At 45.6% G+C, this 26,441-nt stretch overlaps 1 protein-coding gene across 8 annotated transcripts in view; it reads left to right on the plus strand.

Annotated features, from left to right (window-relative positions):
- LOC132405046 (zinc finger and BTB domain-containing protein 7C) overlaps positions 1-26,441 on the plus strand; it is a 313,232-nt gene that overhangs the window by 203,278 nt on the left and 83,513 nt on the right. For all 8 annotated transcript variants that reach the window (XM_059989759.1, XM_059989756.1, XM_059989763.1 and 5 more), the window contains one exon: positions 18,420-18,563. In XM_059989759.1, coding sequence (XP_059845742.1) covers positions 18,550-18,563 — 14 coding nt within the window. In that variant the 5' untranslated portion in view covers positions 18,420-18,549. The remainder of the gene's footprint in view (positions 1-18,419; positions 18,564-26,441) is intronic.

Below are 26,441 nucleotides of genomic sequence, written 5' to 3' on the forward strand. Positions count from 1 at the left end.
GGGCTCCAGTCTTTGGCCTCAGACTCTCAGACATATTTTCAAATAAATCCTGCGTTTGTCATATTCCCAAGACTCCTGAGATCCGGCTGCTAATAATGCATCAACATTGTAGCTGTGTATTTCCAGCAGAGGGGAAGGAGCTGTTTCAAACTGCTTCTCATGTGGTCTTTTGCCTGGGCATAATTACAACGGAATTTTAATTTAAATTCAGACTTGTGTTTTGTGTATAAAAATAAACCAAGCATATTTAAAAAGCCTCTGTGTGCAGAACATAGAACATACACACGGTACAAGTCCTTTGGCCCTTGGTGATGTACTGACTCTTTGACCTACTCTAAGATCAATCTAACTTTTCCCTCCCTCATAGGCCGCCATTTTTCTATCATCCATGTGTCTGTTTAAGAGACTCTTAAAATGTCTCTGCCACCACCCCAAGCAGGGCATACCACGCACCCACCAGTTACCACTGACATCCCCTTGTACTTTTCTCCAAAATTATGCCCCCTTATATTAGCTATTTCCACTCTGGGAAAAAGTCTCTGGCTGTCCACCCTATAATGCCTCTTTTCATGTTGAAAGTGGAACTCCTTAAGCAATACCTGAGTGTTATTTATGGTCAGTACAGAGTGAAAAGTGAATATACATAGTAGTGAGAGATGAATGGATTTGCAACATGACAAGAAAGTTTGGTATGTTGTGTTGGGAACTCTTAAAAGAGCTCTTAAAGTGTCTGTACCTCCCTCTGCAACTGGATCCTCAACTTCCTAACCGGAAGACCACAGTCTGTGCGGATTGGTGATCCTCGCTGGCAATCAACACTGGCACACCTCAGGGGTGTGTGCTTATCCCACTGCTCTACTCTCTATATACACTTGACAGTGTGGCTAGGCATAGCTCAAATACCATCTATAAATTTGCTGACGATACAACCATTGTTGGTAGAATCTCAGGTGGTGACAAGAGGGTGTACAGGAGTGAGATATGGCAACTAGTGGAGTGGTGCCACAGCAACAACCTGGCACTCAATGTCAGGAAGATGAAAGAGCTGATTGTGGACTTCAGGAAGGGTAAGATGAAGGAACACATACCAATCCTCACAGAGGGATCAGAAGTGGAGAGAGTGAACAGCTTCAAGTTCCTCGGGGTCAAGATCTCTGAGGATCTAACTTTGTCCCAACATATTGATGTAGTTATAAAGAAGGCAAGACAGCAGCTATACTTTATTAGGAGTTTGAAGAGATTCGGCACGTCAACAAATACACTCAAAAACTTCTATAGTTGTTCCGTGGAGAGCATTCTGACAGGCTGCATCACTGTCTGGTATGGAGGGGCTACTACACAGGACCGAAAGAAGCTGCAGAAGGTTGTACGTCTAGTCGGCTCCATCTTGGGCACTAGCCTACAAAGTACCCAGGACATCTTTGGGAAGCAGTGTATCAGAAAGGCAGTGTCCGTTATTAAGGACCCCCAGCACCCTGGGCATGCCTTTTTCTCACTGTTACCATCAGGTAGGAGGTACAGAAGCCTGAAGGCACACATTCAGCGATTCAGGAACAGCTTCTTCCCCTCTGTCATCCAATTCATAAATGGACATTGAAACTTTGGACACTAGCTCACTTTTTTAAATATACAGTTTTTCTGTTTTTGCATGTTTTTTATCTGTTCAATATATGTAATTTATTTATTTATTTATTTATTTATTATTATTATTTTCTCTTTCTCTCTCTGCTAGATTATGTATTGCATTGAACTGCTGCTGCTAAGTTAACGTCACGTGCCGGTGATAATAAACCTGATTCTGATTCTGATTCTGGTATATCGGCTGTTTAAGTTTAACATGTACTGTGTGATCAGTCACAGGGCACGTTCACATCTTATGTGACAACCTCATTGTTACGATTTCAGCAATCATTTTTGTAACCTCCTTCGAACACTCTCCAGTTTCAGCACATCCTTTCTAAGATAAGGGGCCCAAAACTGCTCACAACACTCCAAGTGAGGCCTCATCAGTGCTTTATAAGTCTCAACATTACATCCTTGCTTTTATATTCTAGTCCTCTTGAAATGAATGTGAATGTTGCATTTACCGACCTCACCACAGACTCAACCTGCAAATTAATCTTAGGAAATCTTGTACAAGGACTACCAAGTCCCCTAATGCCTCAGATTTTTGAATTTTCTCTCCATTTAGAAAATAATCAACCCTTTCATTTCTTCTACTAAAGTGCATGACCGTACACTTCTGCCACTGCATTCCATTTAACTCACACAATATGTTGGAGGAATTCAGCAGGCCAGCTACCATCTACAGAAAAGAACTGTCAACATTTTGGTATCCTTTTCAATATTATTGGCTAGCTTACTTTCATGTTCCATCTTTACCTTTTTTAGTTGTCTTCTGTTAGTATTTACAAGTTTCCCAATCCTCTAACTTCCCACTAATTTTTGCTTTGGCTTTTATGTTGGCTTTGACTTCTCTTGTTGGCCATGGTCGTGTCATCTTGCCTTTAGAATACTTCTTCCTCTGTGGGATGTATATATCCTGAGCCTTCTGAATTCCTTCCAGAAATTCCAGCCCTTGCTGCTCTGCCATCATCCCTGCCAGTGTTCTTTTCCAAACAGTTCTGGCCAACTCCTCTTATGCCTCTCGAATTCCCTTTACTCCACTGCAATACCTTTGACCTTAGCTTCTCCTTCGGAAATTTCAGGGTGAATTTGATCATATTATGATCTAAGGGTTCTTTACCTTAAGCTTTCTAAACAATTCTGTTTGATTGCACAACACCCAATCCAGAATAGCTGATCCTCTCGAGGGCTCAACCGGGAGCTGCTCTGAAAACCATCCCTTAGGCACTCTAGAAACTCCCCCTCATGGGATCCAGCACCAATCTACCTGCGTACTGAAGTCCCCATGACTTTTGTAACATTGGCCTTTCCACATGCATGTTCTATCTCCCATTGTAATTTGTAGACCTCTTCTTCTCTACTATTTGGGGGTCTGTATTCAACTCCCATCTGGGTCTTTTATACCCTTGCAGTTCCTTAGCTCTGTCCACAGCGATTCAACATCTTCTGACTCTATGGAACATCTTTTTAAAGATTTGATTTCATTTTTTACCAAGAGCTACATCATCCCATTTGCCTTCCTGCCTGTCCTTTCGATACAATGGGTTATCCTCGGACATTAAGCTCCGGTCTATAATCTTCTTTCAGCCATGATTCTGTGATGCCTACAATGTCATACACAGGAATTTGTAACTGTGCTACAAGTTCATCTACCTTATTCCATAAACTGTGCACATTCCAATATACCACCTTCAGTCATGTATTCACCCTTTTCAATTTTGTCCTTTTTATGTCGCAACTCATGCTGAGAGAGCCCCTCCAGAGGCCAAGGGTCTAGCCTCATGTCCTGTTGTTTTCCAGAGTGTTGTTTACTATCGACTCAGATCTATGCCTCACAATGAGTTTATTCTTATAGCTTCATGCCAGGTGAGAACTTCACAGTGTGTATTCATCCCACAGAATTTAATTTATCAGTGTAAAACAGAGTGCAAGAAATCTAGAATGTCCACAGTAATAGAGTTTAATACTTGATCTTACAGTAACTGGGGAATTTGATAGAGGAGAGAGAGTGTCGTCTGTTTTACAGACAGAGAGAGAGAGTGTCGTCTGTTTTACAGACAGAGAGAGAGAGTGTTGTCTGTTTTACAGACAGAGAGAGAGAGTGTCGTCTGTTTTACAGACAGAGAGAGAGAGTGTCGTCTGTTTTACAGACAGAGAGAGAGAGTGTTGTCTGTTTTACAGACTGAGAGAGAGAGTGTCGTCTGTTTTACAGACAGAGAGAGAGTGTCGTCTGTTTTACAGACTGAGAGAGAGAGTGTCGTCTGTTTTACAGAGAGAGAGAGAAAGTGTCGTCTGTTTTACAGACAGAGAGAGAGAGTGTCGTCTGTTTTACAGACAGAGAGAGAGAGTGTCGTCTGTTTTACAGACAGAGAGAGAGAGTGTTGTCTGTTTTACAGACAGAGGAGAGAGAGGGTCGTCTGTTTTACAGACAGAGAGAGAGAGTGTTGTCTGTTTTACAGACAGAGAGAGAGAGAGGGTCGTCTGTTTTACAGACAGAGAGAGAGAGTGTTGTCTGTTTTACAGACAGAGAGAGAGAGTGTTGTCTGTTTTTACAGAGGAGAGAGAGTGTTGTCTGTTTTACAGACAGAGAGAGAGAGTGTTGTCTGTTTTACAGACAGAGGAGAGAGAGGGTCGTCTGTTTTACAGACAGAGAGAGAGAGTGTTGTCTGTTTTACAGACAGAGAGAGAGTGTTGTCTGTTTTACAGACAGAGAGAGAGAGTGTCGTCTGTTTTACAGACAGAGAGAGAGAGTGTCGTCTGTTTTACAGACAGAGAGAGAGAGTGTTGTCTGTTTTACAGACAGAGAGAGAGAGTGTCATCTGTTTTTACAGAGGAGAGAGAGTGTCGTCTGTTTTACAGACAGAGAGAGAGAGGGTCGTCTGTTTTACAGACAGAGAGAGAGAGTGTCGTCTGTTTTACAGACAGAGAGAGAGAGTGTCGTCTGTTTTACAGACAGAGAGAGAGAGTGTCGTCTGTTTTTACAGAGGAGAGAGAGTGTCGTCTGTTTTACAGAGAGAGAGAGAGAGTGTCGTCTGTTTTACAGAGAGAGAGAGAGAGTGTCGTCTGTTTTACAGACAGAGAGAGAGAGTGTTGTCTGTTTTACAGAGAGAGAGAGAGAGTGTTGTCTGTTTTACAGACAGAGAGAGAGAGTGTTGACTGTTTTACAGACAGAGAGAGAGAGTGTTGTCTGTTTTACAGACAGAGAGAGAGAGTGTCGTCTGTTTTTACAGACAGGGGAGAGAGAGGGTCGTCTGTTTTACAGACAGAGAGAGAGAGTGTTGTCTGTTTTACAGACAGGGGAGAGAGAGGGTCGTCTGTTTTACAGACAGAGAGAGAGAGAGTGTCGTCTGTTTTACAGACTGAGAGAGAGCGGGTCGTCTGTTTTTACAGACAGACGAGAGAGAGGGTCGTCTGTTTTTACAGACAGACGAGAGAGAGGGTCGTCTGTTTTTACAGACAGACGAGAGAGAGGGTCGTCTGTTTTTACAGAGGAGAGTGAGGGTCGTCTGTTTTTACAGACAGAGGAGAGAGAGGGTCATCTGTTTTTACTGACGGGGAGAGAGAGGGTCGTCTGTTTTTACCGACAGGGGAGAGGGTGGGTCGTCTGCTTTTACAGACAAACGAGAGAGAGGGTCGTCTGTTTTTACAGACAGATGAGAGAGAGGGTTGTCTGTTTTTACAGACAGACGAGAGAGAGAGTCGTCTGTTTTTACTGACGGGGAGAGAGAGGGTTGTCTGTTTTTACAGACAGAGGAGAGAGAGGGTCGTCTGTTTTTACAGACAGGGGAGAGAGAGGGTCGTCTGTTTTTACAGACGGGAGAGAGAGGGTCATCTGTTTTTACAGATGGGAGAGAGAGGGTCGTCTGTTTTTAAAGACAGAGGAAGGCTTCCAATCACAGCATTCGAGACGAGTGTGAGAAGGTGTGGGCATAGGAGTGATACAATAAAAAATCCAATCCCCACCAGATGCAATGTTAGCCACACTCAGGGTCCAATGCATCCATCGACAACTTCAACCTTCCATTAAGGTGAACAGGCATCGAATCACAAATGCCCCACTGGGTCCAAGTGTAGCACCAAACTTCGCATAGCAGTTAGTGTAGGAGTTCAGAGTTCAGTCCCTGCTTCTGTCTGTGAGGTGTTAGTACATTCTCCCTGACAATGTGTAGATTTCCTCTGAGTGTTTCAGTTTCCTCCCATATTCCAAAGATGTACGGGTTAGGGTTAGGCTCTGTGGCCATGCTACGTTGGTGCCGGAAGCATGGAGACACTTGAGGGATGCCTCAGACTGTGTTGGTCACGGACTCAAAAGATGCCCTCATTGTATGCTTCGATGTGCACGTGACAAATAAAGCAAATCTTTAAATCATTAAAGTTGTGGAAACCCCTTATCCCACCATGAACACCCAGCAGGAGCTGATTCCACCACAGCAGACGTGGCACCTCGCCTGGGACATTATCTGATCTGTTGTGGATGAGATTGGCCCCAAGAGGCAGATGTGGAGCCATTAGCCCAGCCCCTGAAGGACAGCGTAGTCCCAACATTGGAGCATGCACAACCGAGTCGAGTGCACTGGTACGCAAACGCAAACACCACCGTGGATGGGAGGGTCGTCCTGAGTTGCACCTCCCCATCAAAGGTGAAACGATCTAATTCTTCTTTAGAAATTCTAATTTAGACCATCTTAGAATCTCTTACTAAATACAAGCTACAGAGAATGTGAGCATGTATCTCTTCATAACATCCAAATTCTGCCCTCTCCACCCTCCCCCCCGCCCCACACTTTCCAGATAATGCAGAATCATATTCAATCAGCCATTGGTAGCTGAGATTCAGATTATTTATCATGTGTACATCAAAACATAAACATTGCAACAAAAACAAAATACTGGAGGAACTCAGCAGGTTAGGCAGCATCTGTGGAAGTAAAGAAATGGTCAACATTTCAGGCTGAGACCCTTCATCAGGACTGGAAAGGAAGGGGGAAAATGGCAGAATAAAAGCTGGGGGAGGGGAAGGCAGATAGCTGAGAGCTGATGGGTGAAACCAGCAGTGGTAGGAATTTGATAGGAGAGGAGTGTGATCCACAAGAGAAAGGGGAGGGAGAGAGGACCCAAGGGGAGGTGATAGGCAAGTGAGAAGAGGTAAGTGGCTAGAGTGGAGAATAGAACAGAGGGGGAGGAATAATTTTTTTAACCAGAAGGAGAAATCGATATTCATGCCAACAGGTTGAAAGCTACCTACACAATCTATAAGGTGTCACTCCTCTACCCTTGAGGATGTCCTCACTGTGGCACAAGAGGGGTACATGGACCGACATGCTGGAATGGGAATGGGAATTAAAATGTTGGGCCTCTGAGAAATTCCACATTTTGCAGGTGGAGCAGAGGTGCTTGACGAGGTGACCATGTCCATTTACACTCAGTTCACCTCCCGTACCGTATCAGGACCCTTCATCTGAGCCTGAAACATTGACTGTTTATTCGTTTCCATAGATGCTGCCTGACCTGCTGAGCTCCTCCAGCACTTTGCAGGCGCCGCTCTGGATCCCCAGCATCAGCAGAATCTCTCTTGTGTCTCAGTTTGAACAAGGGGAAGTAGTTCTCAGTGAGCAGCCATTTGCAGCTGGAATTTCTTCTCAGAGAGGTTGGTGTAGCTCTAGAATTCTCTACCCTGTGGAAGGTCTTAGAGATGAGGCTACTGGAATTATTTTAAGCGGAATTAGATAAAACTTTGAATGATGAGAGAATTCTGAGCTGCAGAGAGCTGTCAGAAAGGAGAAGCTGATCATATTAAACTGCAGAAAAGGATTGAAGGGCCAGATGCTCTGCTTTCTGCTTCCACCTTCATGTGTTCTTGCGTCCATTGAAGAATAATTCTCCACCTTGCATTATTTATCCTTTGTTTGCTTGTGAATGCTGCTATTGAATTTGTTTCCACCAGCCTTTGGGCTATGAATTCCACATCACAATTTACAGTTTTTCAAAACAATTGTCTCTTTTCATTTTGGCTTGTTTCACTGGTAACCTTCCGTCTGGAGTCACTAGTTTTCCTTATTTACTGACTCTTAGCCTTTCGGGAGTTTGGGCTCTCAAATGTGTGTTACGTGTATTACTATGCTTTATAGTCATCTCATTTCTATATACATTATATGGTTATATACCTTATGTACATGTATAAAGTTAAGTGACTAGAAACTTGACTAACTTTCATGCATTTATTTGAAATTTCATTTCTTCTTGCCTGTGATTGTGGCTCAGAGCATTGCTGCCACCATCATGGTGTAAGAGGTGTGCACGCTTAAATTCAGCCTGAGATTCCTGAGTTTATCCCTGTTCATTGCTTTTAAACGTGTGGTCTTTCAGCCCTTTGCTCCTCCTCTTCCACACTGAGGGTGGGAGGATTATGGCTACAGCTCCACAGCTTCTGTCTTCCTGCTGAGGATAATCTAGGGCCATCACAAATGGGTGACTTCTCTAATTTGAGGATTGACAGCCTTTTAATTAAATCCACCTTATCTATTTTTATACTTTACAATATCACTATTGCCTTACCACTTCCTGACAGCATTTGTCAAGCTCCGTACCTTCACAAGAACACCTTATGTCTCAAAGGTAGACTGAAGAATGTATTTTTATACATTACATTAATAGAAAATTTTTTATTGTGATAAAAGTCACGTTTTGCCATGGCCATCAACTAGTACTCAGTATAAAAGCATATTTAAAAATAACACAAGCAAAACCATTTTGCTTTTGAAGATCATCCAGAATTCCTGCAACTGCAAGTTTTAAAAAAGGGCTAACTTGACTACAATTTGAAAATGACATGGTTTGGTTTTTATTCTCACTAGATCGTTCTCATCAAAGTCAGTGACACTTGTGAGGATGTGAATCCGGTCTTCTTGTTCATCATCCTTTTTTGAGTTTTGAGGCAATGGGGATAATTTTATGATGGTGTGAAATGAATTGACGGCTCCATTCCTGTCTTGCATGATTTTAATTTCGATAGCCTTTGATAGAAATTAAAATTGTAAGAGATCTAAGTCAGCTGCCAGTTCAGGTTCATTAGTTTTACATTAATCCTCTTCAAAGTTAGCACATTATCCGTACTGACTTTGAAAACCTTGTTAACCATTAACCGAGGGTTCTGTAGGCCTCAGGTTGGGAACCCCTGCTGAAGAGGAATGGATGATGAGAAACCTCACAGGTGCCGTCTCATCCCCAAGACTCCTGAAGTCTTTTTTCATCCTTACCGTTGCTCTCAAACTGATGTAACTTCATTCAAACACATCAGAACAGAAGAGATAAGAGCAGGAAATGGTCATCTACCCTGATCACCTACTCTACATGCATTAAAATTAGATTATAAGGCCATTCAGCCCATTGAGAATGCTCCACCATTCTATAACCATATAACCATATAACAATCACAGCACGGAAACAGGCCATCTCGGCCCTCCTAGTCCGTGCCGAACCCTTAATCTCACCTAGTCCCACCAACCCGCACTCAGCCCATAACCCTCCACTCCTTTCCTGTCCATAAACCTATCCAATTTTACCTTAAATGACACAACTGAACTGGCCTCTACTACTTCTACAGGAAGCTACAGGAAGCTCATTCTATCATGGTTGTTTTATTGTCCCTCTCTGTCACCTCTTTCAGACAGCACTTTGTTTGTATCCTTCTTTTTCTACAGCTCTAACTTTACCTCAGCATCCTTTTCATGCCTGTTGCTGACAAACATTCTCACATTGTCTCACCATAGTAATAGCTTTCTCTAGTGTGAGATTTGCCTTCATGTGAAGTCTCACTGACAATTCGGTGCCTAGTGTCTCTAATCAGCTCATCTTTCATATTTCCATACGCACAGCTGTCTGGCAGGGCATACAATGCTGCAATTAAATCATTTGCACTTTCATCTGGCTTCTCTTTTCTGGATTTGAACTGTCTCCCTCATATATCATATTTTGCTTTCCTGTGATAAATACTTTCAATTTGTCTTGCTCCTTTTTGCAATCCTTTCTCTGAGCATGTCAGCCCTAACCCACCCTTTGACAAGGAGCCACACATGAGGCTGCTTACCAAGTTAACAGCCCACGGTACTACCGGAAAGTTACTAACGTGGTTAGAGCATTGGATGATTGGTAGGAGGCAGTGAGTGGGAATAAAAGGATCCTTTCCTGATTGGCTGCCAGTGACTAGTGGTGTTCCATAGGGCTCGGTGTTGGGACCACTTCTTTTTATGGGGTATATCAATGATTTAGATGATGGAATAGATGGCTTTGTTGCCAAGTTTGCAAATGATACGAAGATTGGTGGAGGGGCAGGTAGTGTTGATGAAACAGGTAGGATGCAGAAGGACTAAGACAGAATAGGAGAATGGCAAAGAAAGTGGCAAATTAAATGCCATGTTGGAAAATGTGTGGTTAAGCACTTTGGTAGAAGAAATAAATGTGCAGATTATTTTCTAAACGAGGAGAAAATCCAGGAATCTGAGATGCAGAGGGACTTTGAAGTCCTTGTGCAGAACACCCTGAAGGTTAACTTGCAGGTTGAGTCATTGGTGAGGAAGGCAAATGCCATGTTAGCATTCATTTCAAGAGGACTAGAATACAAGAGCAGGGATGTGATGCTGAGGCTTTATAAGGCACTGGTGAGGCCTCAACTTGTGTATTGTGAACAGTTTTGGTCTTCTCATCTTAGAAAAGGTGTGCTGGCATTGGAGAGGGTACAGTGGAGGTTCTCAAGGGTGATTCCAGGAATGAAAGGGTTATCATATGAGGAATGTTTGATGGCTCTGGGTCTGTACTCGCTGGAATTCAGAAGGATGGCGGGGGGGTGGGGGGATCGCATTCGAATGTTGAAAGGCCTAGACAGACTAGATGTGGAAAGAATGTTTCCCACACTGGGAGCACCTAGGACAAGAGAGTGCAGCCTCAGGATAGAGGGGTGTCCTTTCAAAACAGAAATGCAGAAAAATTTCTTTAGCCGAAGCATGGTGAATTTGTGGAATTTGTTGCCACATGCAGCTGTGGAGGCCAGGTCACTGGGTATGCTTAAGGCAGAGATTGATAGGTTCTTGATTGGACATGGCATCAAAGGTTACGGGGAGAAGGCCGGGAAATGGGGTTGAGGAGGAGAAAAAAAAAGGATCAGCCATGATGGAATGGCGGAGCAAACCCAATGGGCCAGATGGGCTCATTCTGCTCCTATGTCTTCTGGTCTTATTTGTACTGTATTCTTCCCATATATGTTCACCAGACTATACCTGAGATAAGGAAGAACTTCTTTAGCCAGAGACGCCTGTGGAGGCCAAGTCGTTCGGTATATTTAAAGTGAAGGTTGATAGGTTCTTCATTAGTCAGGGTATCAATGCTTACAGGGAGGAGGCAGGAGAGTGGGGTTGAGGGGGATAATAAATCAGCAATGACGGAATAGAAGAGCAGACACGATGGGCCAAATGGCCTAATTCTGCTCCTATGTCTAATGGTCTTTCATTTGCTCCACATACTGCCATGATATTCTCCCTCATCAAAATGTCAATTCCCTCTCCTCTCTTAACACCTCCTCTATCCCATGATAGCATTTGAACCCTGAAACACTCAGCTGCCAGTTCTGCCCAACCCTCAGCCATGTTTCATGCGATAATCTAACAGTCTCATCTTCTGACAATGCCTTGAGTTCATCTGTCTGACGTGTCAGACCTTGCACGCTCCCTGTCTGACTGTCAGACCTTGCACGCTCCCTGCCTGACAGTCAGATCTTGCACGCTCCCTGCCTGACCCATCAGACCTTGCACACTCCCTGTCCAACTGTCAGACCTTGCACACTCCCTGCCTGACAGTCAGACCTTGCACGCTCCCTGTCCGACTGTCAGAACTTGCACGCTCCCTGCCTGACAGTCAGATCTTGCACACTCCCTGTCCGACTGTCAGACCTTGCACACTCCCTGTCTGACACTCAGACCTTGCACACTCCCCGTCTGACAGTCAGACCTTGCACACTCCCTGTCTGACAGTCAGACCTTGCACACTCCCCGTCTGACTGTCAGACCTTGCAAACTCCCTGTCCGATAGTCAGACCTTGCACACTCCCTGTCCGACTGTCAGACCTTGCACACTCCCTGTCCGACTGTCAGACCTTGCACACTCCCTGCCTGACCCGTCAGACCTTGCACACTCCCCGTCTGACAGTCAGACCTTGCACACTCCCTGTCTGACAGTCAGACCTTGCACACTCCCTGTCCGACTGTCAGACCTTGCACACTCCCTGCCTGACCCGTCAGACCTTGCACACTCCCTGTCTGACAGTCAGACCTTGCACACTCCCTGTCTGACTGTCAGACCTTGCACACTCCCTGTCCGACTGTCAGACCTTGCACACTCCCTGTCTGACAGTCAGACCTTGCACACTCCCTGTCCGACTGTCAGACCTTGCACACTCCCTGTCCGACTGTCAGACCTTGCACACTCCCTGTCTGACAGTCAGACCTTGCACACTCACTGTCTGACTGTCAGACCTTGCACACTCCCTGTCCGACTGTCAGACCTTGCACACTCCCCGTCTGACTGTCAGACCTTGCACACTCCCTGTCCGACTGTCAGACCTTGCACACTCCCTGTCTGACTGTCAGACCTTGCACACTCCCTGTCCGACTGTCAGACCTTAGACACTCCCTGTCCGACTGTCAGACCTTGCACACTCCCTGTCCGACTGCCAGACCTTAGACACTCCCTGTCCGACTGTCAGACCTTGCACACTCCCTGTCCGACTGTCAGACCTTGCACGCTCCCTGTCCGACTGTCAGACTTTGCACGCTCCCTGTCTGACTGTCAGACCTTGCACACTCCCTGTCCGACTGTCAGACTTTGCACACTCCCTGTCTGACTGTCAGACCTTGCACACTCCCTGTCTGACTGTCAGACCTTGCACACTCCCTGTCTGACAGTCGGACCTTGCACACTCCTTGTCTGACTGTCAGACCTTGCACACTCCTTGTCTGACTGTCAGACCTTGCACACTCCCTGTCCGACTGTCAGACCTTGCACACTCCTTGTCTGACTGTCAGACCTTGCACACTCCCTGTCCGACTGTCAGACCTTGCACACTCCCTGTCCGGCAGTCAGACCTTGCACATTCCCTGTCTGACTGTCAGACCTTGCACACTCCCCGTCTGACAGTCAGACCTTGCACACTCCCTGTCCGACTGTCAGACCTTGCACACTCCCTGTCTGACTGTCGGACCTTGCACACTCCCTGTCCGATAGTCAGACCTTGCACACTCCCTGTCTGACTGTCAGACCTTGCACACTCCCTGTCCGACTGTCAGACCTTGCACACTCCCCGTCTGACAGTCAGACCTTGCACACTCCCTGTCTGACTGTCGGACCTTGCACACTCCCTGTCCGACTGTCAGACCTTGCACACTCCCTGTCTGACAGTCAGACCTTGCACACTCCCTGTCTGACAGTCAGACCTTGCACACTCCCTGTCTGACAGTCAGACCTTGCACACTCCCTGTCTGACAGTCAGACCTTGCACACTCCCTGTCTGACTGTCGGACCTTGCACACTTCCTGTCTGACTGTCAGACCTTGCACACTCCCTGTCTGACTGTCAGACCTTGCACACTCCCTGTCCGACTGTCAGACCTTGCACACTCCCTGTCCGACTGTCAGACCTTGCACACTCCCTGTCCGACTGTCAGACCTTGCACACTCCCTGTCTGACAGTCAGACCTTGCACACTCCCTGTCTGACCCGTCAGACCTTGCACACTCCCTGTCTGACAGTCAGACCTTGCACACTCCCTGTCTGACTGTCAGACCTTGCACACTCCCTGTCTGACCCGTCAGACCTTGCACGCTCCCTGTCTGACCGTCAGACCTTGCACACTCCCTGCCTGACCCGTCAGACCTTGCACACTCCTTGTCTGACTGTCGGACCTTGCACACTCCCTGTCTGACTGTCAGACCTTGCACACTCCCTGTCTGACCGTCAGACCTTGCACACTCCCCGTCTGACAGTCAGACCTTGCACACTCCCTGTCCGACTGTCAGACCTTGCACGCTCCCTGTCCGACTGTCAGACCTTGCACACTCCCTGTCTGACCGTCAGACCTTGCACACTCCCTGTCTGACAGTCAGATCTTGCACGCTCCCTGTCCGACTGTCAGACCTTGCACACTCCCTGTCTGACTGTCAGACCTTGCACACTCCCTGTCTGACTGTCAGACCTTGCACACTCCCTGTCCGACTGTCAGACCTTGCACACTCCCCGTCTGACTGTCAGACCTTGCACACTCCCTGTCCGACTGTCAGACCTTGCACACTCCCTGTCTGACCCGTCAGACCTTGCACACTCCTTGTCTGACTGTCAGACCTTGCACACTCCCTGTCCGATAGTCAGACCTTGCACACTCCCTGCCTGACCCATCAGACCTTGCACACTCCCTGTCCGATAGTCAGACCTTGCACACTCCCTGTCCGATAGTCAGACCTTGCACACTCCCTGTCTGACTGTCAGACCTTGCACACTCCCTGTCTGACTGTCAGACCTTGCACACTCCCTGTCTGACTGTCAGACCTTGCACACTCCCTGTCCGACTGTCGGACCTTGCACGCTCCCTGCCTGACCCGTCAGACCTTGCACACTCCCTGTCCGACTGTCAGACCTTGCACGCTCCCTGCCTGACCCGTCAGACCTTGCACACTCCCTGTCCGACTGTCAGACCTTGCACGCTCCCTGCCTGACCCGTCAGACCTTGCACACTCCCTGTCTGACTGTCAGACCTTGCACACTCCTTGTCTGACTGTCAGACCTTGCACACTCCCTGTCTGACAGTCAGACCTTGCACACTCCCTGTCCGACTGTCAGACCTTGCACACTCCTTGTCCGACTGTCAGACCTTGCACACTCCCTGTCTGACACTCAGACCTTGCACACTCCCCGTCTGACAGTCAGACCTTGCACACTCCCTGTCTGACCCGTCAGACCTTGCACACTCCCTGCCTGACCTATCTACATTTCTTGTTCAGTTGCATTTACTTTCTCATCTGCCATATTACTGCTATGGGTCCAATCTCCTGCCAGACTAGTTTAAACTCCTCTGAGCGGCTCTAGCAAATCTCCCTGCCAAAATATTGATCCTCCTCTAAATGACGTGCAATCCAGCCCTCCTTTACAGGTCTCCACTGCCCCAGAAGAGGTCCCAGTGTCCTCACAAGCCTGAAGCTCTCCCTCCTGCACCGCATCAGCTGCACATTCATCTGCCTAGAGTGTCAAAGAGTTATGGAACGCTACAGAACAGAAACGGCTCAGCTAGTCTATGCTGAATTCTTACTTTGCCTAGTCCATCAACCTGCACTGAGACAATAGTCTCCGCAGCCCTCCCATCCATGTACCTATCCAAATTTCTCTTGAATGTTGAAATTAAATCCCAGCCACCACTTCCGCTGGCAGCTTGTTCCACACTCTCACCGCTCTCTGAGTGAAGAAGTTTCCTTTAAATATTTCACCTTTCTCCCTGAACCCATGACTTCTCGTTGCTGTCACAAAACCTCAGTGGAAAAAGCCTGCCTGCATTTACCCTATCTATACCCCTCAATTTCATATACTTCTTTCAAATGTCCTCTCAATCTCCTACACTCCAAGGAATAAAGAACAAACTTTTCGAACTTTTCCCTATAACTCAGATCTTCAAGTCCCGGTAACATCCTTGTAAGTTTTCTCCGCTCTTATCAATCTTATTTACATTTTTCCTCTAGGTAGATGGCCAGAACTGCACACAATACTCTAAGTTAAACCATACCAATGTTGTGTACAACTTCAACATAACATCCCAGTCCTGTACTCAGTACATTCATTTATGAAGGCCAATGTGCCAAAAGCTTTCTTTGTACGACCTTAACTTCCTGTGATGCTCCTTTCAAGGAGCTATGGATCTGTATTCTCAGATCCCTCTTTTCTACACACTCCTCACATTCATATTGTTACATATATAGCTCTGGAAATAATCCAAAGATTACATACTAAACATCCTACTTTTCGACCTCTGCCAAGCTCCCAGTATTCATTCTGCAGGACCTCATCGCAATTTTCGCTCTGTTGTTGCTGCCGATGTGCACCACAACTGCTTCCTGCTCCTGCTCCCCCCGAGATTGTCCTGCAATTGCTCGGACGGCCTTGACCCTGGCACGCAGAGTGCAGCAAACTATCCTAGGGTCCTGCTGAGGCCCACAAAACAACTCATCATTTAGCAAAGCGTCTTCCACTAAAAATACTGCTGTCTTTTGCGGACACACTCACGCACGTTTGCACAAATATACTCCGTAAATACCCCCCACAAGCCTCTCTCTCATCCTCACCTTAAAATAGTCCAGCGCAAGAACAGGCCCTTTTTTCAACAATGTTGTGTTGAACCAATTAAATTATCAATGGCCAACTAAACTGGAATCGGTTTCAGAATCAGATTTAACGTCACTGGCACATGTGGTGGTACTTGTCATGCAGCAGCAGTACATCGCAATATATAATAATAAAAACTGTAAATTATTATGCACTGCAATGGACTAATCGCTCATATCCTTTCATTTTCCTTACATTCATATGTCTATCTAATCATCTCCACGACCTTATTATTTCCCGTCAGTCACCCTATGTACAGCCCAGTGTCACTTTATGGACATACAATTGATCTGTGTAGATACAGTGCCTATAAAAAGTATTCACCCCCCCCCCCCTCCCGAGGAAGCTTTCATGTTTTATTGTTTTACAATATTGAATCAAAGTAGATTTAATTTGGCTTTTTTGACACTGATCAACAAAAAAGATTCTTTCATGTTAAGGTGAAAACAGGTCTCTTCAAAGTGATCTAAATTAATTACAAATATAAAGCACATAAGAAGATAAGAAATAGGAGCAGGAGTAGGCCATCCGGCCCGTCGAGCCTTCTCCACCTACCTGCCTTTTCCCCACAACCCTTAATTCCCCTACTATGCAAAAACCTATCCAACCTTGCCTGAAATATTTACTGAGGGAGCCTCCACTGCTTCATTGGGTAGTGAATACCAGATTCACCACTCTCTGGGAAAAGCAGTTCCTCCTCATCTCTGCCCTAACTCTACTGCCCCGGATCTTGAGGCTATGTCACTTGGTCTAGTCTCATCTACCAATGGCAACAACTTCCCTGCCTCTCTCTTATCTATCCCTTTCATAATTTTATATGTTTCGATAAGATCACTTCTCATTCTTCTGAATTCCAGCAAGTACAGTCCCAGACGACTCAATCTCTCCTCATAGTCGAACCCCCTCATCTCTGGAATCAACCTGGTGAACCTCCTCTGCACCACCTCCAAAGCCAGTATTTCCTTCCTCAAGTAAGGAGACAAGAACTGCACACATTATTCCAGTTGTGGCCTCACCAGTACCCTGTATAGTTGCAGCATAACCTCCCTGCTCTCAAGTTCAATCCCTCTAGCAATGAAGGCCAACATTCCATTTGCCTTCTTGATAGCCTGCTGCACCTGCAAACCAACTTTTTGTGATTCATGCACAAACACTCTCAAGTCCCTCTGCACAGCAGCATGCTGCAATCTTTTACCATTTAAATAATAATCTAAAGTTCCATTTTTCCTTCCAAAGTGGATGACCTCACATTTATCAACATTGTATTCCATCTGACAGACCCTTGCCCACTGACTTAACCTATCTATATCCCTCAGCAGACTCTCCATATTTTCTGCCCACACCACTCATCACTGATTGCCAACCAGAGAAACACCCAAGTTTCCCAACTCTCTGCTTTCTGTTGGTTGACCAATCCTCTATCAAAGCTAATGCATCACCCCCACTCTATGCATCCTTATCTTATGGATAAGGCTTTTATGTGGCACCTTATCGAACACCTTCTGAAAATCCAAGTAAATAACGTCCATCTGTTCCCCTCTATCCACTGCCTTGAGTCAGTGTGGAAAGGTTTCTATTAGCTTTGCACACTGCAGTTTTTCCAAGTTTTTCTTTACAAAACTGCTCAAGCTTTGTCAGATTGCATGGGGATCGTGAGCCCTTTCCAAGTCCTGCCCAAATACTCAATAAGATTCAGGTATGGACTGACTCGTCCACTCTGGGACATTAACTTCTGCAGCCTACCTGTTTCCTCAACACTACCTGCCCCTCCACCAATCTTCATATCTTCTGCAAACTTGGCAACAAAGCCATCTATTCCATCATCTAAACCATTGATATACAGCATAAAAACAAGCGGTCCCAACACCAAACCCTGTGGAACACCACTAGTCACTGGCACCCAACCAGAAATGAATCCTTTTATTCCCACTCACTGCCTACTACTAATCAGCCAATGCTCCAGCCATGCCAATAACTTTCCTGTAATACCATGGGATCTTAACTTGGTAAGCAGCCTCATGTGTGACACCTTGTCAAAAGCCTTCTGAAAGTTCAAATATACAACATCCACTGCACCCCTTTTATCTATCCTACCTGTAATCTCCTCAAAGAATTCCAACAGGTTCGTCATGCATGGATATCTGGAGAAGGCAAAATCTCAGAGTTGTACTCTGTATAATACTTTGATAATAAACCTTTGATGCCCTCTGATATTAGACATTTCAACCCTGGGAAAGAAGATACTGACTCTATCTAAGCCTCTCATTATTTTATAAACCTCAGTCAGATCCTCCTTACTATTGACATTTAACCCATTTCATCCTCAAGCCCACAATGTTAGCTTAGTGAAAAGCTCATTCACCCTTCTTTGAATTCTCCATCTAGGCAAAGGCAGTAAGGAGCAGGAGAGAGGTGACCCACTCAGAACAGAGACCCTGTGAGTTCAGCATCTCTCCAGGCTGCAGGACACGTCATGGGCGCCATTGCCTGAGGTCACCGCACGACCAACGGCGGGATGAAATCTGTCAGGTATGCTCACGAGCAATTCTCATTGTAATTACACCCTCCTTTGATTTGTTCAGCAGCAGACAGTGACATTGGGGCCACTGCATGTATAAGCATGGTTCAAGCACAGCTCATAACTGAAAACAGAGGGTGGTGGGAGATGGAGTTTATTCTGCCTGAAGGTCAGTGACCAGTGGTGTTCCATGGGGATCTGTTCTGGGATCCCTAAGTGACTTGGATGAGGACATGGAAGGGTAGATCTGTAAGTCTGCAGCTTGAGAGTGTTGTGAATAAGGCTGTTAGTTGTTACAGCAGAACATTGACAGGATGCAGAGCTGGGCTGAGAAGAGGCTGATGGAGTTCAACCCAGTAAAATGAGAGGTGCTGCACTTTGGTAGGTTGGATTTGATGGCTGAATATAGGGTTAAGGACAGGATTCTTAGAAGTGTGGAGGAGCAGAAGGACCTTGGTGTTCACATCCATAGATCCTGCAAAGTTGCTGCACAACTTTGATTAAGAAAGGAACAAGGGAAAATGCTGGGAACTATAGACTGGTGAGTCTCTCATCAGTTGTAGGGAAATTGCTGGAGAAAATTCGTAGGGATAGGATATATGGGCATTTGGAAACCCACGGCCTAATTATGGCTTTATGCATGAAAGGTTGTCCCTCACCAACTTGATTGAGTGTTTTGACAAGGTGACGAGAGAGATTGATGAGGGTAGGGCAGTGGATGTTGACGACATGGATTTTAGTAAGGCTTTTGACAAAGTCTCCCATGGGAGGTTAATCCAGAAGATTACGGTGCATGGGGTCTGTGGCGAATCAACTGTTTAGATTCAGAATTGTGGTTGACTCCAAGATTGGTGCAGTTGTGGATAGTATAGAAGACTGGAAAAGAATAGAGCACGATACAGATCATTTGCAGGTATGGGCTGAGGATTGGCAGATGGAGCTTAACCCACGTAAATGTGAGGTTTTGCACCTCAGTAGGGCAAGGCTGAGCAGAGAGATCTTGTTATCCAAGTTCACAGCTCCTTGGAAGTGGCTACAGGTCAATAGGGTGGTTATGAAGGCTTGGTTTTATTAGTCAAGGCAATAATAAACATCAGGAGGTTATTTTGTGAATTTATAAAACTCTGGTTCGGCCACACCTGGCGTATTGCTGCAGTTCTGGTCGCCCCACTATAGGAAGGGTGTTGAGGCTTTGGAGAGGGTGCAGAAGAGGTTTACCAGGATGCTGCCTGGTTTAGAGGGCAAGTGTTACCACCAGAGGCTGTGTAAGCTTAAGTTGCCTTCTCTGAAGTGACAGAAGCTGAGAAGAGATCTGATGAGGTTGACAAGATTATGAGAGGCATAGATAGAATGGACAGAGAGTATCTGATTCCCAGGGTTGAAACGTCTGATACCGCAGGGCATGCATTGAAGGTGAGAGGGAGTAGGTTTAAGGGGGATGTGAGGGGTAAGTTTTTTACTCAGAGAGGGGTGGGTGCCTGAAATGCACTGCCTGATATGGTAGTCAAGGCAAATACATTTGAAGCTTTTGAAAGACGTGTGGATGGAAGGAAGATGGAGGGTTATGGGCACGGTGTGGGTAGGAGGGATTAGTGTTTGGGTGTGTTTGATTTGTTTTTAGCTGGTTCAGCACAACACTGTGGGCCGAATGGCCTGTCCCTGTGCTGTACTCTTCTATGTTCTATGTTTAAGTTGATAGGGTTTTTAAGAAAGCATATGGTGCCTTGGTCCTCAAAGGATTAAGTTCAAGAGTCGTGAGCTCTATAAAATCCTGGTTTGACCACATTTGGAGTATTGTGTTCAGTTCTGGTCACCTCATTATAGGAAGGATGTGGAAGCTTTAGAGAGAGTGCAGAGGAGACTTACCAGATTGCTAACTGGATTTGAGAGCATGTGTTATGAGGACAGGTTGAGCAAGCTAAGAATTTTCTCCTTGGAGTGAAGGAGAATGAGAGGTGGATAGATAAAGATGTACTAGATGATAAAAGCCATAGATCAGGTGCATTTCCCAGGGCTGAAATGGTTAATCCCAAAGGACATAATTTTAAGGTGATTGGAGGAAATTGTAAGGGGAATGTCAGAGGTAGGTTTTTTTACACAGAGTGTTGGGTGCATGGAACACCCTGCCAGAGGTGGTGGTGGAGGCAGATACATTAGGGGTATTTGAGAGATTCTTGGAGAGGCACATGGGTAATAGAAAAGTGGAGGGTTGTGTAGGATAAAAGGGTTAAATTGATCATCGAGTAGTTTAAAAGGCTGGCACAATATCATGGGCTGAAGAGCCTGTACTGTGCTGAAACGTTCTATGTTGAAAGGTGAGGAAAGGAAGGAAGGAACCAGGAATATCTGTATACACGGACAACACGACCATCTGAGCACCAACTTTTTCAAACTCTCACCATTTCAAAACTCGTGTGCACATTGATTCTTCCATCTATATTCTGTCCACCATGTTCCAGCCCATTCATGACTCCGTACAATTACACCAAGTAGTGCCTGCTATCAGCGAAGGTTCAGACACACTAAATGGAACTCTGCTAAAACGTGTCCATTTCAGTTTTACGATGGGCGCAGCTTGACCGGGAAACGCCTCACTGTGGCTGCCTGGCCAAGTAAAGCTGCATCGTGCAAAATAAACATCTAAAAATGAATTCTATTCTCGCCTGTGTTTGGAAAGCAGTCTCTTCAAATTGTTTCCGTCTACAGCTTTATTTAGGCTGCCACGCCATTCCATTACCAAGAGCACGTGGGATGGCAGGGTGTGGTGGAAATGCTTTTCCAACCCATCTCCAGGTTACTGTAGTGAATACAAGCTGCTTGTCGCTTCTCAGTTATGTTAATAAATCAAACTGCCTAGCAGTGTAAAATCACAAAAACCGCAGATGCTGGCAAACAAAGGTAAAAACCAGATAATCCCGGAAATACTCAGCAGGTCAGGCTTCATTTCCTGTCAGTCATCTTATGGACATACAATTAATCTTTGTATATATGCTGCCTGATGTATTTATAGTTATTGTGTTTTTATTATTATTGTGTTTGTGCTGCACCAGAGCTGGAGTAACAGTTATTTCATTCTCATTTACACTTGTGTATCGGAAATGACATTAAATAATCTTGAATCTTGAATTGGTGTCAAGAGAAGCAGAGTTAATGTTTCAAATCAAAGACTGTTTGTCAGCAAAGAATAAACATAAGGGATACAGCAGATACTGGAAAACCACATAGCACGCTGAAGGAACTCAGCAGATTAGGTAGCATCTATGGAGGGGATTAAACAGCTGATATTTTGGGCCAAGACTGGAAAGGAAGGGGACAGATGCCAGAATAAGATGGGGGGACAGGAAGGAGAACAAGCTGGCAGGTGATAGGTGAGACCAGGTGAGGGGGAAAACAGGTGGGTGAGGGAGGGAGTGATGAAGTAAGAAGCTGGGAGGTGATAGGTGAAAAAGGTAAAGGGTGAAGAAGAATGAATCTGATAGGATAGGAGAATGGAGCATGGGAGAAAGGGAAGGAGGAGAAGCACCGGGGGAACATGATAAGCAGGTGAGGAGAAAGGAACGGGGTAAGAGGGGAACCAGGATGGGTACTGGAAAGAAAAGAGAAAGGGAAGTGGTAGAAATTTCTATATGTTAGAGAAATCAGCATTAAAGATGCTGTTAAGCTTCAGGAATGGGCAATAAGTATGCTGTTGTATAATCTGCTATCTTCCAACAACAACACACACAAAATGCTGGTGGAACACAGCAGGCTAGGCAGCATCTATAGGGATAAGCACCGTCGACATTTCGGGCCGAGACGAAGGGTTCGTCCTATCGATGCTGCCTGGCCTGCATTTTGTGTGTGTTGTTGTTTGAATTTCCAGCATCTGCAGATTTCCTCGTGTCTGCTATCTTCCAGTTGTCTTTCTGACAGTCCTATAAACATCTGTCAGGCTATGATGTGATTAAATTGAACCTGAATAGATAGATGGGCAACAATAAATTCAGCTGTTTATCCGGGAGATGGAAACAATTGTTTGAAACTGAGTTGTGCTGGAAGAAGTGGGCCTTGTGAAATGAAATAAGAAAAAAACATTGCCTGGTCCGATTGCATTCTTCTACAAAGAATTATTTTTGGCAGTTATTGTGTCAAAATCAGTATGGTTAATTTCAATGATATTTGCATGTCACACTGTCGTATTTAGGATGTCTTTCTTATTGCTTTCACTGATAGTGAGGCATGTGAATTTGACTGCTCGCTCTGCCAGCACCAGCCATAGCCCGTGAGTGACTGAAACGGAACTGGGATGCAGACAAGTGACTGGGAGTTGTCCTCAGATACTGCCCTGAGATCTCCCAGCGTGTCTGCCAAAGACTTCATCCTCAAAGTGCCTGCAAACACACGCCTATTACCACAATGGAATTGCCAAATGAAAAATAACTTCATCCACATTTGGCACATAGGACCACTGCTGAAATTACTGCAAATTTATTCAGATTTAAAATGATTTCAATTCACTGGACAAAATTATAGTTAAACCTGTGGGTTAGAGTCATAAATCATTACAGCACAGGAAACAGACCCTTTGGCCCATCTAGTCCTTACCAAACTTGGATTCTACCCTGTCCCATCAACCTACGCCTGGGTATAGCCCTCCATACCTCTCCCATCTATGTACCTATCCAAACATCTTTTTAATGTGGAAATTGAACCCACATCTGCCAGTTAAACTGGCAGCTCATTCCTCACTCCCACCACTTTCTGAGTGAAGAAGTTCCCCCCATGTTCTCCTTTAACATTTCACCCTTAACCTTTAGTTCTGGTCTCAGCAAACCTAAGTGAAAAAGTCTGATTGCATTTACCCTAGCAATACCCTCATAATTTTGTATACCTAAAATTCAAATGTTCTGAAATTTAAGGGCATTGGTCAAACCACCCATGGGGTATTGTGAGCAGTTTTGGGCCACTAATCTAAAAAAAAGATGTGCTGGTATTGGAGAGGGTCCGCTGGAGGTTCGTGAGAATGATTCTGGGGATGACAGGGTTAACGTATGAGGAGCACTTGCTAGCTCTGGGTCTGTAACAGAGTTTAATAGTGGTTTGACCAGAGGCCAGTCTGGACTTTAGAAGTTTGGAGAAGAGGGGATTTCAATCAGGTCCACTGCCTGAGGATAAAAGGCAGGAGTGGTTTGTGGCTGTGTAATAGAGCTTTGACCAGCGGCCAATCGGTGTCTGGGATTGATTGGTAAGAGCAAGTTAAAGTGAGGCAGGGGCAGGGCCAGGGGCAGGGGCCATCGTCTGAGGGGACAGTCAGAGTGGTGAACTCGAGGCTTTAGCTCTTTGTGGCTTCTGTGAAGAAACACTTCAGTCAGAGAAAGCAAAGGAACAAAAAAGCTGACGTTTTTCATTCTCTTTATATCTGCTCAGCTAGGGACAGTAGGGATGGTGAAACGCTCCTGTTGCAGGATGCGAGAAGGCAAGGGGACCTCCAGTGTCCCAGATGACTACAACTGTGAGAGGTGCATCCAGCTGTAGCTTCTAAAAGACTGTGTTAAGGAGTTGGAGCTGGAACTAGATGAACTCCAGATCATTCGGGAAACCTAAAGGGGTATTAGATATGACATATAGAGCAGTAGTTACACGCAAGGTGCAGGGCACAGGGAACTGGGTGACAGTCAGGAAGGAGAAAGGAGCCAGTGCAGAGTATCCCTGTGGCCACCCCCTCAACAACAGGGACATCACTTTGGATACTGTTGAGGGGGCTGTGGAAACAGAGGAGAGTCACAGTGGTTGGGTCTCTGGCACTGTGTCTGTCTCTGAGACTCAGAAGGGAAGGGACCAAATACATGCACTGCAGTGAGAGGGGATTTGTTAGTAAGGGGAATGGACAGAAGAAGTTCTCAAATGGCAGAGCTGGGCAACTGTGACTGACATGGGAAATTAAAGACTGCATAAAAGACAAGGAAAGGGCATGTAAGGCAGCAAAAGTGAGTGGGAAGTTGGATGATTGGGAAGCTTTTAAAACCCAACTAAAGGCAACTTAAAAAGCTATAAGAAGAGAAAAGATGAAACATGAGGGCAAATTAGCCAATAATATAAAGCAGGATACTGAAAGTTTCTTCAGTTATATAAGGAGTAAAAGGAAGGTGAGAGTTGATATTGGACCACCGGAAAATGACGCTGGTGAGGTAGTAAAGGGGGTCAAAGAAATGGCAGAGGAACTTAATGAGTACTTCAGAGGTTTCAAAGGTACAGTTAATGTCCGAGAAATGTATACAATATACATCCTGAGATGCTTTTTCTTTGTAAACAAACACAAAAACAGGAGTGCCCCAAAGAATGAATGACAGTTAAATGTTAGAACCCCAAAGTACCCCCCAGCTCCCCCCTCCCATGCATAAGCACCAGCAAAGCAACGACCCCCACCTCCAGCAAAAGAGCATCGGCTCCCTCCACCGAGCACTCAAGCATGCAACAAAGCATCGATAAAGACACAGACTTGCAGTAGCCCAAAGACTACTCGTTCACCCGGTAATTCCACATACCACAGGCTCTCTCTCTCTCCCTAATAAGGGAAAAAAAGGTGTCCCCGTTTCACAGTGAGAGGGGAGACATAACAATCAACTCGCTGATTTACGATGTTAAAAATCTGTTGTGTTGCTTCTTCTGAGCTCTGTGCCCAAAGAGCTCAGTCAGCAGCCAGCTCGCTGCTTTTGATCTCTGTCTCCTACGGCACACCAGTTTCCTGCTGCAACGCTGACCTGCCTCCAGAGCTACGAAATCCCACAACGCGTTAGTCTGCTAGTGGAAGACACTGACAGTGCACCAGAGGTCCTGGAGTGTCGGGGAGCAGCGGTGAATGCCATTGCTATTACAAAGGATAAAGGAGAAGCAGTGGTTATCATTTACTTGGATTTTCAGAAGGTGCCATCCATGAAGCTGCTAAACAAAATAAAATCCTATGGCATTACAGGAAATATACTGGACAGAAGAATAACTTACAGGCAGGAGGCAGCGAGTGGGAATAAAGGGGCCTTTTCTGGTTGTCTGCCAGTGACTAGTGGTGTTCCTCGGGGATCAGTATTAAGACCACTGCTTTTCACATTGTTTATTTGGATAATAGAATTGATGGTTTTCTGGCAAAGTTTGCAGATGATACAAAGACAGGTGGAGGGATAGGTGGTGCTGAGGATGCAGTGCGATTGCAGAAGGACTTAGACAAATTGAAGGAATGACGAAAAAAGTGGCAGATGGAACATAGTGTGGGGAAATGTATGATAATGCATTTTAGTAAAAGGAACCAAAGGTACATACTATTATCTAAATGGGGAGAAGGTTCAGAGGGACTCAGGAGTCCTTGTGCAAGACTCCCAGAAGGTTAACTTACAGGTTGAGTCTGTGGTAAAGAAGGCAATTACAATGTTGGCATTTATTTCAAGGGGAATGGAATATAAAAGCAAGGAGATAATGCTGAGGTTTTATAAGACACTCGTCAGGCCAAACATGCCAATACTCTTGTCAACAGTTGTGGGCCATCTTAGAACGGATGTGTTGTCATTGGAGAGAGTCCAGAGGAGGTTCACGAGGATGATTATGGAATGTATGAGGAGTGTTTGGCAGCTTTGGGTCTGTACTCACTGGCATTTAGAAGAATGCCGGGGGGATCTCTTGGAAACTGACTGAACGTTGAAAGGACCAGAAAGGATGGAAGTGGAGAGGATGTTTCCTAACGTGGGTTGTAACCAGAACCAGAGGGCACCCCCTCAGAATTGCAGGGCAACCTCTTAGAATGGAGGTAAGGGAGAATTTTACAGACTGTGGTGGAGGCCAAGTCCATGGGTATACTTAAGGTGGAAGTTGATAGTTTCCTGATCAGTCAGGACATCAAAGGACATGGGGGTGAGTGGAAT

The sequence above is a fragment of the Hypanus sabinus genome, chromosome 14 (assembly GCF_030144855.1).
Source record: "Hypanus sabinus isolate sHypSab1 chromosome 14, sHypSab1.hap1, whole genome shotgun sequence".
Lineage (NCBI taxonomy): Eukaryota > Metazoa > Chordata > Chondrichthyes > Myliobatiformes > Dasyatidae > Hypanus > Hypanus sabinus.